This window comes from Callorhinchus milii, unplaced genomic scaffold (assembly GCF_018977255.1).
Source record: "Callorhinchus milii isolate IMCB2004 unplaced genomic scaffold, IMCB_Cmil_1.0 Scaffold20, whole genome shotgun sequence".
Taxonomy (NCBI): Eukaryota; Metazoa; Chordata; class Chondrichthyes; order Chimaeriformes; family Callorhinchidae; genus Callorhinchus; species Callorhinchus milii.
Genome location: NW_024704761.1, coordinates 6,033,685 through 6,045,890, shown reverse-complemented (window position 1 = coordinate 6,045,890; position 12,206 = coordinate 6,033,685). Strand labels below are relative to the sequence as shown.

Here is a 12,206-nt window from a genome sequence, read left to right as displayed (position 1 = left end):
GGGTGAGGCAAAGGGACTGTGGAATGGAGTTCCAAAGGGTGGGGTGGGCAGGGTGGTGTATTTCGGAGCAGGTCACAATTCGCCGAGTGGAGGGATTTGATATGTGATCATAAATTGAGTTATAATTATTTAAAAGCCATCCTCGGCAATTGTGTTTTGCAGTGTTAGTGTTAGCAAGCAGAATTTGCCTTGGAACATTCTCTGCACAATTGGATCCAGCATCTTTGACCTGCAGTGATTCCCAATAGTAGCTCACTGCAGGCTAAATGGATTTCTCATTTACATTTGTATTTGTTAGTTATAATCAATTGGCAAAGACTCACTTACCCGAAAGGTGAAAACAAGCCTGCGTCTACGTACATCTCATAAATGTTTATTTCCTAACTAATATGTACTTCAATGAATATGTTGCAATTAAAAGTGCAGAATAATGAACATTGGTGGGATAAATGACTGGTTTGTTTAAATGCACATCCTAATGATGCAGTTCAGGGTTATTTTATCTCAATACTCAGGTTCATGTGGTTCAGTAAAGAACCTTGTTTTTGGGTCATGTTAGTGGAATGAAATCCTCCATTTAGTGGGAACTTCTTAAGTGTAATTTACAAATGAAATATGCTAGCAATTAATTATCTGTTCTTTCTCTCTGGAAAATGCTCTTTAAAAGCAACATCCCAATTAGTTGCATATCTAAAAGAATTATGGATTATTTTGGTAAATCCACCTCTTTTGTGTAATTTAATGAATTAAAGCTCATTACATTACACAAGCGAGTAAGAGAGGAGTAAGAGAGGAAACTAAGAGAGGATGTGAATCCTCTCTGTCACACTGTGTAGCCAATATTAGACGGGAAATTAATAATCTGGTATATTAGACTCAGGAGACTAAACTATTAGCTCACAAGGGATATGGTTTCCAGGCTAGTTGTGTACACCAACATCAGTCTAATGTTTGGAGAATTAGCTGTTTTTCTTGTGAGATGTGTTATTTGAACAGTGGTTCCTCAAAATTTGTTCTTAACTTTTTTGAGGTTTACTTAGGTTGATTTAGTGCATTACAGACACGTCAAAGTGCACCTTTGGTGGCTGGTATGGAGGTGTGTAATGTAAAGGTACAGTCATTCAGTGTTGTTTTAGTTCGGTTTGAGAATGGAAAGGAAAGCAGAGTGGGACTGGCTGCTATTTCCATGATGGGTTAGTGTTGGGTTGGGTTACTGGATGTATGGGTTTCTACGGGATTTATCCAGCAACTTTGATCGTGAATTGCTATGAGGCAATTTGTGCATCCCATGCAATTCTTCAATTGTGTTGGATTTCAGTAAAGCAGTTCGATTAAATATACAATGCAATACAGTCAATTCACTTTACAGTATATTCTGTGAGAAGTCTCGATGATGTGATAATGCACTTATTATTATTATTATTAATATATTTAATTCAAATAAGATCATGGCTTTGTTACACAAATACATGGGTTCCATGGTAATACTCAAGGTTGTTTATTTTCTGCAGACTGTGCAATCCAGTTGTGTTTCTAGAGTTTTAGAAAACCTGGTCTTTCTGTCTGGCTAACAGTTATCTTCTGTGTAAGGTTAATATCTTTCCATTTACTCTGTGCAGGTGGCCCTTCGTATCCGGCCCCTCAATGAGGCCGAAGTGGAGGAAGGAGCCACAATCATCGCTCACAAAGTAGACGAGCAGGTCAGAAATCACCAAGAGCGCCTCCAAGCCTTTTTTATTTGCCATTGTTTGGTTTCATATGGCGCCAATAACTTTGAAACCGCACAAAACACTCGACAAGTAATTACTGTCAAATGTAGTGGCTGTTTTTGTAGGCAAACACGGCACCTAAGTTGCACGTAGCAAAGTCCCACAATCAACATTCAAATCAATGATCGATTGTTGAAGTGGTTTTGATGGTATCTGAGGTGGGTTTGCTCCAGGACGCTACCCCAGGTGAAGGGCTGCAGATTCTTGTCCACTTGGGCTTGAATGTGGCTGGACTGTTCTGCTTTGGGGCTTTAACAATTTTGGAGTTTCCATCCTATGTGCAGCTTATTACTTTAATGGCCCTTAAATAGCTTGAATAACGTCACTGCGATGTTTCATATGATGGAGAAGCTGATTTAGCAACGTTAAGCGAGAGCTTCCGCATGATGGAGTTGGATGGGGATGAAACCATATAAAATTTCCATTTCTCCACATGTTGATTTGCACCAATAATAGCCAATGGGAGAATCTTCTCTTGTCAATGCAAAGAGAGGACTCAGATTTAACATCTCAACCAACAGATGGCACCTCTAAATATCCAGTGCTCTCTCAGACCTGCACTAGAGTGTCAGCCGTAGATCCATGCGTGGATAATAATCCTTGCATTTGAAATAGCACCTTATCATGTCTTCGAGATGTCTCAAATTGCTTCACAATATACTGTAAAGTGAATTGACTGTATATGTTGTGGGTGAAACGTTGCAGCCAACTGCACACAGCAGTGTCCCACAAACAGTTATGGATTGAATCAGACTAAACAAAATCAAACTAATAGTGAAGGAGTCAAAAAGCATCGGGAAAGGGGAGAGGAGTGAGAAAGAAAAAGGGGTCTATTCTAAAAGGGAATGTACCATTGAGGAGGAGTACAAGATTCAAATCAGATTTGCCTTCAGTCGCAAAGCTACATGGTGTAAATTGCAACTATCTGATCACTTTGAGCTTCGGAGACGTGTGTGTGCATGGAAATTTCCATTTCTCGGACCGTATGTTTGGAGACGTTGTATTAATCAGGGATTTATGTCATCGCAGGTCACAGGAGACTGATTGTCTGGGCTATCTTCTATTGCATCCTTTTTTTCCCCGCCATCCTTGCCAGGTTTAAACACCTGAGCCCACGAGCCACACAGGGGATTAGTCTGATGCACTCCTTAGAGTAACAGATTAATCTCACACAGAATTATTGGGTCGGCAAGAGTCTGCCATCTGTGGGTGATCACTGTATGACTCAACGGATTAGGTTGCATAAGAACAAAATCCTACCCAGAAGGGCTTTCTGCATGCGGCATCAGCAACATTTTAATTATCCCCCTTTTGTCAGATTTATCTCTCAATAGTAGTTTATTGTCTCTTTTTGCACAGTGAATATACCATATTATATACAGTACCCCCACCTCCACACCCTACCCCACCCCCTTCCCATTTTACCGAACTCCAGGTATCCGGAATTCGAACCGAGTCCGAAACCAAAATTTAAAAAAAAATCCTGGCTAACAATCCCACAAATAAAATTGGTCACTCAACTCCATGGTTGTTTGTGGGACACTGCTGTGCGCAATTGGCTGCTGTGTTTCACCCACAAAATACACAGTCAATCTATTTTACAGTATATCCTGTGAAACGCTTTCAGACGTCTCAACGACGTGATAAGACTTTTTCAAATGCAAGGATTATTACGGTTTCACAAGCTAAATTTAGGATGAACTTGAGCATGGCCTCAAATGACATAATTCTTAAAGAAGTAAGAATTCAGATGTCGGTTGTCTGACGTTGGATTCTGCTTGGAGTTCATTTGCGGGGCATGATTGCTAAATGAAGCTTTCGAGAGCTAAATAGCACTAATCACATGGGCTGAACCTTGCACATCAGCACTGTGTACAGTACTGACTGATCCTGGTGTCAGTAGCTGTACCGTGACATTGACTCATTAATCCTAATCCTAATGAATTTGGACTCAACTGCCTTGTGTTGTGTTGCACCAGTGTGCACTGACGTGATTAGCTCCGCTGTGTTTTCGTGAAACGCTCATGTTTACCCCTTGGCTCACACACTGTTCTAAGGACACTGAACGCTGACAATGATAATGGGTAACTGGAGAAAAATCGTTCGTACAATACACCATCAGAAGGGCTGTCTTTTTCCATAAGTGTTTGTTTCAGAGGGAAGCTGTTCTTTACAATTTTAGTTTATTTGTGTACAAGACAGGCATCATCCCGTTTGTGGGTGATCTCAGAGGGCAACAGAGAAGATTATGGAGCGACGAGGTTGTGAATCACAATGAGGAAATCAGGAAGGCTGAACGCATTTGATTTGCGTGCTTTGCTTAATCTGGATTAGAGAATTGATTCACACGTTTCCGGATTTGATTGCGGTGTCACAATGGGTTCTGTTGTACAAATTGCTGTTACAATAAGAGAACTCAAGGGAATTGATCTTCAGGAGATCTGAACAGAATAATAATAATAATAATCCTTGCATTTGATATAGCGCTTTTCACGTCTTCTAGACATCTCAAAGCTCTTCACAAAATATATTGTAAAGTGAATTTACTGAGTATTTGTGGGCGAAGAGATGTGTTAGTATTGTGTATAAAGCGTTTAAATCTTACACTAAATCAGTCATTTTCGCCAATCTGGAGTCACCCTCTAAATGTGTCATTCATGGAAGCTTCAGTTAACTCACAATCACCAGCAATAGACAGACTGGTACACCTCAACAGTTATTAAAGCAGTAACTTGGATTCTATCCAAACCAATTAAATGTCACAAAGCCCCGTCTCCTATTTGCACCACCCCACACATCGCCCAGAATATAAACGTTCCATTAATTTCTTCACTTGCGAGCTCTGGCCCCCTCGTCAGCCTGAGGCCTGACAGCGTAGTAGGATTCGTTCAGTGTCCTGACCTGATTTCCCAACTTGACCAGGAGAGTGGATCCGTTTTTGCAGCTCAACCCTTTGCTTTGCTCCAGATCAATTGAGAATGAATGTTTCAAAACTAAACGGAAGTCCCACAGGGTCCAATCTATATAGTCCTTTTGATTTTGTCAAAAATATTTGAGCAGCAAGGAGGGTTGGCATTGTAAATGGTGCCCTCCACCCCTCCTGACCCCAACTCCCAGCTGGGGTCTAAAACCCATGATTGTCCAGCACCATGGGACGTCTTTCCGATGGGAAGGGTGATATACAAGTGTAATTTGTTGCTCAATTCCTTGGTGGTTTTTATAATAAGGTCTACATCTGAGAACGTTTTGACTCCCAAACTGAAATCTGACTCCCTGGTGGAAGTTGGTAAGAAGCTTTAAACACGAGATCAATCCTGTGGGAGTAAATGCTATTTTTAAAGGGATGTCAGTTAAAGCCTTTTGTTCCTCGTGTATGTGGCATTTTGATTCCGATTTGAGTTCTTTAACATCCTTTGACAGTTAAGGAGTGGCAGACAGTGTCACTGAGAATGTCGTACCTTGGGTACTAACAATTGGTCAGTGTCTTGTGAATGGAGGCTGACTTTATGTGCCATAACCACAAAGTTCACACAGGACAATTCCGACACTCGCTAGTAGACAGATGCTTCACCCCAGCATCAATGTAACCATAGCCCCTGCTCTTTGAGTAACTCTGCACATCTCTGGTGAGACGGTGTCTTGGTTTTCAGTGGAGGGTGAGGTTTGCAGTCTGTGACAGACTCTGTTAGGGTTGGGAATGCTATCGTAGAAATCCATGTCCATACTCGGATTTTGAGTCAACCATCCAATGATGACAATTAGAGAAAGGGCGTCTATCACGTGCTGTTCGCAGATGCCAGTCATGGTGTGTTGATGATCGTTATCTCCTTTAGAAATGATATCACTAGTGTTAGCAACGGATGAGCAATAGAGGAAGGCAGTGTCTGTCTTTGGCTTCTTGAAGAATCCTAAAACCTTGTTGGGAAAATTCAGAACCATAGTGTTTAGAGACACTATTTGCCTACAAATTGACGGTCATTGCACTTGATGTCAATGGCCTGTGAAGCGCGACATTATAGGTGCTGTATCAAATGCAATGATTATTATTATTATCATTTATTATCAGAGTTTCTCTTCATCAGATACTATTATAGTAAGAAGGCGTCAGTAGGAATGGTCAGTTCCTAATTGATCCCTTGAAACTGAGCTTAGGGTTAGGGTTAGCATGTACTTTACAATGGATTCATTACCTATTCAACCAGTTTAATTGCGAGTAAATGTAGAGCTGGTATGAAGTCATTTACTCTGACACTGGTAACCTATGAGTTCGAGGAGGACTATCAAAGGAGGAATGAACCGCCACAGGAAAGAAATCATTGACCCATGACTTTTATGTCTTGTGTCCCTGGGGACATTGCCCTGTTCCACTACTCAATTACTACCCAAGCCGTTGATTAATCACTGACCGCGTTGGATGAACGATCATTAAGGATCACGTGGCAACTTAATTAAACCTGGTCTCCCGGGAGGTACTATCCTGATTTTTACTTACCGGGCTGATAATTCCCATTATAGTTAATGGGAGCACTCTGGTCCTTGTGTTCAGAAAATGAACTGTAAGTGGAGTGTTGCTCACTGAATTCGGTCACAGTGTCCTTGTGTTGTACCACACGGGGTCTCAGCAGTATATTCAGATTTGGAAGCTCCATGAAAATGGCTATATGTCTAAAGCTTTTGTTCCCCATGCAGAGTCTTGGTGACCAAAGAATATTGATTTTGCCTTTACATACAGATATGTTTTATGGCTAAAACTCATTAATTACAGCATGGTCCAAACAGACCTCATCATTAGGCTTGAACACCTGAGAGCTGAGGCACCAGTGTGTTCTGAAGTCATCTCGGGCATCAGTATTCCTTTCAACAAGAAATATTTAGAGTTGTAAAGATTTAAAGAGAAAAGAGTTTCTCCCTGTGTCATGGCCAACAATCCCCCAGATAAAATTGGTTGTTCACTTCATGGCTGTTTGTGGTATTTTGCTACGTACAAATTATCTGCCACGTACACCCGCAAAATACAGTCACTACACTTTACCGAAAATCCTGCGAAGCACTTTTGAGATGTTCTGATGTGAAAGCGGCTATATCAAATGCAAGGATTTTTGTTACCATTATTATTATGCTATGTATTGATCCACACTAAGGCTGTTTCATTTTAACACTTGAGACCTAATTTGTAGATCTTGGAAGTTTCAGCTACTTCCACTGTATGCTTATTGGAGTCCGTTTGCCTGAATAAAAATTGATCATTCATTTCATGGCTGTTTATGGGACATTGATGCATGCAAATTGGCTGCTATGTTTACCCATAAAACCCACATTATCGTTAGAAGAGGAAGAAAATGTTGGTGAGGGGGTGGGGGTGAAGAATTGGGAAATAATGTTATGAAAATATTTTGCAGTGTTCTGTAGAAGGTTAGATTTTTGAAAGGAAGATATCCCGGAGATTTGCTGAAATAATCTTGGCAGGTTATGAATAATTTTTCTGTTTTATTGCAGAATGCAATAACCATTATGAGCAATGGAAATGTGAAATTAATCTTCCGATGACAGGGAGATGTGTGTAGGTAATAAAGCTTCTATTTAGTCAAAGTCCTGCGTTGTTCTGAAAAACAGGAATGGAGTGACACTGCAAAAGATCCCTTTCGCTGATCTCAGTGTTCCATCATAGCCTTTCAGTCAGGGACCAGAGGGAAGAATGCATTGGTTCAATTATTCCAGGAAACAAATCTGATTGATGTGCAATGTTACAATATTTGATATAGAGCCTATAATGTCAAAAAATATTAAAGCACAAAAGAATAGGTGCAGCTCAGTAGGAGATAAAAGGCATATTAGGGAGTTTCTGCAGAGTGTAGTGACTGTCATCTATGTGAGCACAGCAGCCAAATTGTGCACAGAAATGTCCTGTAAACAACCACAAAGTGAATGGCTTAGAGAACCTAGAACTTCTTAGTTCAGCTAATCACTGAATAAACTCCACTTTCCAAAATCTTTTGACTGCACTTTGAGTCAACTCCCTGATATCCTTCCTCTTTCATGTGGAATATAAACACTGGCATGGACAGGTAGGAAGGACAGAATGGCCTGTTTCCATGCTTTATCGCTTTATGTAACTCCATGTAGAAGTGGTGGTAGAAACAGTGGATTACATTAGAACAGGTCAGCGGGAGATAAAGTGGGATCAGACTGTTAACCTGCCGTGAACTGTGATGTTACAGACTCATTACTAAATTAATGGAATCTGTCCATTTCAGTGTCTGAGTCCCTGGCAGATCGCAGAGGGCTGTATGGCTGCTCGGGAACTTAATGTGGTTTAGCTACTTAATCAGACATTAGAGCAGATGTGCTGGAGGTAAATTCGTGCCAACTTTATGATGAATCAGCATTGGTTGGGTTTAAAATAAAATCTCATTTCACACAATAAGTCTCAATAAACTATGGTCCATCTGCTGTGTGAAGCCTTTGGATTCTCGTTTGAAGAGTGCGATTTATTTGTTTGATTTGGTTTGTTTGTGAGAAGAAACTTCCCTGCATAAATCATACTTGCTTACCTATGCCGGTATTTCAGGTAACATCTCGAAAGGGCCCTTGAATTCCTCTCTAACCCTCACCCCCCTCATGATCTCCCTCAGGGTCCAATGTGCTGCTTGGGTGTTGCAGATGACCAGTCCAGTCCTGGTAAGATCCGGGTCAATGTGTGGGCACGTGAGAGAGAGAGAGAGGAATCTGCTTAAATGCCTTTAGGAATTTGACAAATTCTGCATGCTCTGAATTATAGGGAAAATAGTGTAATTCTAGTGCCAGATCTTTAACTCACGCAGTTGTGGGTATACCATTCTCTTAGGAGTCAGCCCTATCTGCATTAAACTAGTCCGTGCTCCTTTAGCATGTGAGACCTGGAGATTCAAAACTCTCTCTCTTACTTGAAACAAATACTATGATGTGAACGTCTCATTCAACAGGACTTCAATGCTAGTTCAATTCTGTCTTTTCTCCATCATGATCCATCATACTGGTCAACAACTTGCATTTATACAGCACCCTTCATGTAGACTGACATCTCTGAGTGCAACATCTTTGAGCTCTCTCACTCCTGCTCGCCAGTTCATTAACAGAAAGAGACAGAATAAAATGGGCTCTGTTCCAGGTTTTATATGCACACAGGGTACTATTGTTGTTGGCGTACTGGAAAGCAAGGCGCTAAATAATCCTGTTCTTTACAGCCATTCAACCAGAGTTTAAAGCACAACCCATGATTTATAAGTGTTCGATGCTTTGTACTGCATTTGGCTATTGTGGACTGGTAGCATTATGGCTAAAGGTTAGACTTTTTAAGCATATGCTTGCAAAGTTCCTTGGCATTGAAGAGCGTGTTGCCACAAGCTTGGTTGAGTCGCGTCTCTAACATGGAGCAAATCTTTAGAGCATTCTGCGAGTGGGCGGATGTTGACTAGCATTTGTGCTTTGTGTTGGCCTATACGATGGGTGAATCAGCCTGCTCCTGTGTGATGCGTAGAAAGAACATAATGCTCCAGAGATGTAATGGAAGGCACACTTCACATCGGCAGAATTTGACAGCTGTTCCCGAACTGCAATCTTACTGAAAGTTTTCCTTGTGTTCAGTAAACCCTTCGCTTCGATAATAAATTGTTGGTTTAGGTAAAGCTGTCCAGAAGTGCCAGTCATACAGAATGAAAACAACCCACTTTGGTACGGATAATCAGAGAATACGAGGCCACCTAATCAAAACTAACTTTGCTGAAGAGAAACTCCATGTTCCAAGACCGTTTCCTTCCACCGCAATCTAAATGATTGCCGGGAATTCCGACGAGACTGATTTTTGGAGATGAGCAGAACCGAGCCATTTGTTTTATTTTCCAAGTGAGGAGAACTTTCCTGTCACAAAATTTGGTCACTCAATCCTTGTTTGTGGGACGCCGCTGTGTGCAGTTGGCTGCCGCGTTTTGCCCACAAAATATACAGTCAATTCACTTTATAGTATGTTCTGTGAAGCGCTTTGAGACGTCTCAACGACGAGATAAGGCGCGATATCAAAATGCAAGGATTATTATGATAGTGCCCGGTTGGTCCATCACATTAAACTTGAGGAGGCAACTTAATGGAAAAGAGCAGCCTGGAGCAGCTCTGATTTGGAAAGTGTGTTCTCTGCAGATAAAGCTCCACAAATTTTGGTATATCTTGAACCTGGTGTAAGGGCTCTGAACCTGGTGAAATAAACCAACTGGGAGGTTCTAACTTCTGTCGATGTGTCCAGTGGCCCTGGGACAACACCTGTTTATCGGGAGCTTTGGATTCCTGTGTCGAGTAGTTGGTTGGTCACGCCTTAGAGTTAAAGCACTGAGCACAGTGTCGGGCAGGCAAATGAGATCCATGTGAACGACTGTTTGTGTGTCGTTATGGAAACGAACCCTCTCATCCCAATACCTGTCACTCACCCGACACGTGGAAGTTAAATATTAACACTTTTTTTTCAATAATGGTTCTCAACTCGCTCCAGGCCAGATATTGAATTAAAAAATGTGTTGAACCAGCCTGTGATAATTCCCCAACCAAATGGGTTTTTTATTTGATTATTCACCGCTCAACATGACTGTGTCAATAAAAAAAAAGAGCTGTTTTTCATCATGTTGACTGTTCTAATCAAAGAGCTGGAAGGAGCAAGTCAATCAGACCTTTTTGCAAATGTAAAGGGGAAAAAAGTGCTGGAAATTTGTGGTTGTTGTTGCAAATGATTGTACTAAATATCTGTTGTCTTTCAAATTGACTCAGTGAAATGGCAGACTGTACTGATTTCTGCTGTAGCGCCCACATCCATCTGATGTACACATATAGCTCGGGTGCTACTGCTGGAAATGTCCTGGACCTTTCCAGCTGTGCTTCTGATAAAATGCCACCCAGCTGCTGCTGCACATCTGAGCACCAAAGTTACAGTAGATCCTGTGAAGCGCTTTGAGACATCCTCCCAATGTAAAAGGCGCTATGTCGAATGTAAGGATTGTCATTGTTGTTATTGTTCTATAGTTGAGAGCCTTCAGCATGAGATCAAATGGGCTGAAAGGCTTTCTTCATCCAACCAATCTTGGGATTTTGAGATCTTGGGATCGATCCTTCACGGGTTTGGGGGGGTGGTGGGGGTTGGTGTTTGTCCAGGTGCCTGGAGCATTCGCTACTCATGATTACTTTTGACTTAGGCAAATATATATTTGACTGTTTGGCAAATATTGAACAAAGGAATAGTATTGTGCGTTTTTCTTTTTGAGGATTGATTAGTTATTGAACAACTTTATGCGAACTCCTGGAACACTGACTCTAATTAATACCTGCTTCAAAAATGTTGCTGCTCATTCTGAACCCCATTGAACCATGCAACCTGGTAAGACATAATCGGCCACGTTCAGTTCCATTAAATCCATTTGGCTCCAGAAATAGTCTCGCTTTTTTTTAAAGCGTGAATGTGTATTACTATAAGCAGATAGAGACAAATGATGGTCACAGTGATTCTGTTGTTGGGTGCACACTGGCCTGTTCAACTGAACTGTACAGATGCACCTTGAACATCTCATTGTTAACAAATTTCTGGCACAAAAGGCTCTGCTTTCAAATTTTCTGTTGAATCTCAAATTATTCTGTGTCTAACAGCGTATGTTGAATATTCCTCTCTCTGTTCCCTGGATCAATAAATTCTGAATAGGTTCACAGCCCAATGTTGAGATGTCTACCTGGCTTCCTGCTAATGGATATCAGGGCCACTGTGTAACTGCAAGTACATGCACATTGAGTTAAGAATAGCACAGGGCAGAGAGACGTCAACATGTTCTGCCTATCATTGGACGTGCACTGTCTGCATCTGCTGCTTTAGTGATTTCATTAGGAATCAAACACAAACGTGTGCTGAGAATAGGCCCTGTGAGCAGCAACTAGTGTACGCTGTGGGAAACCAAATTGAGGACAGTTTAGTGGTTGGCAACTTAACCCCTGTACCTTTGGGGATTTCCCTTCTTTTTCCCTCTCCTTACCCAGAGTTGCAGTTGTCCCATTCGCAGTCATTCCTATTGGTACTTGGTGTACACATACACGTGTGGCGTCTGGTGAATAGACAGTTGTGGTGTTTCTAGTTAAAGTGTTTCTCTTGCCAGTCAGTGCAGGAGGATCATTACTCTGAGAATTCAGGATTACTAACTCTGCCATCTGCCAACAAATACACAGTCACTACACCTTACAGTAGAATCCTGTGCAGCACTTTGAGACGTCCAACCTAACTTGAAAGGATTATTATTATAAATTCAGAATCTGTACAATCCAAGCACAACATAAGATGTTTAGTTGAAATCCATCGATGCTACAATTAAGGCAGAGAATCCATTCAACTTCCCTATGTTATATTGCTTTTTCACGTGTTGGTTGTAGATTTGAAAG

The 12,206-nt window shown here is 41.3% G+C and overlaps 1 protein-coding gene across 1 annotated transcript in view; it reads left to right on the top strand.

The window, feature by feature from the left end:
* Positions 1-12,206, top strand: part of kif19 (kinesin family member 19) — a 41,197-nt gene that overhangs the window by 2,356 nt on the left and 26,635 nt on the right. Inside the window, exon 2 of the mRNA XM_042342565.1 lies at positions 1,620-1,700. Within this exon, the coding sequence (XP_042198499.1) occupies positions 1,620-1,700 (81 nt within the window). The remainder of the gene's footprint in view (positions 1-1,619; positions 1,701-12,206) is intronic.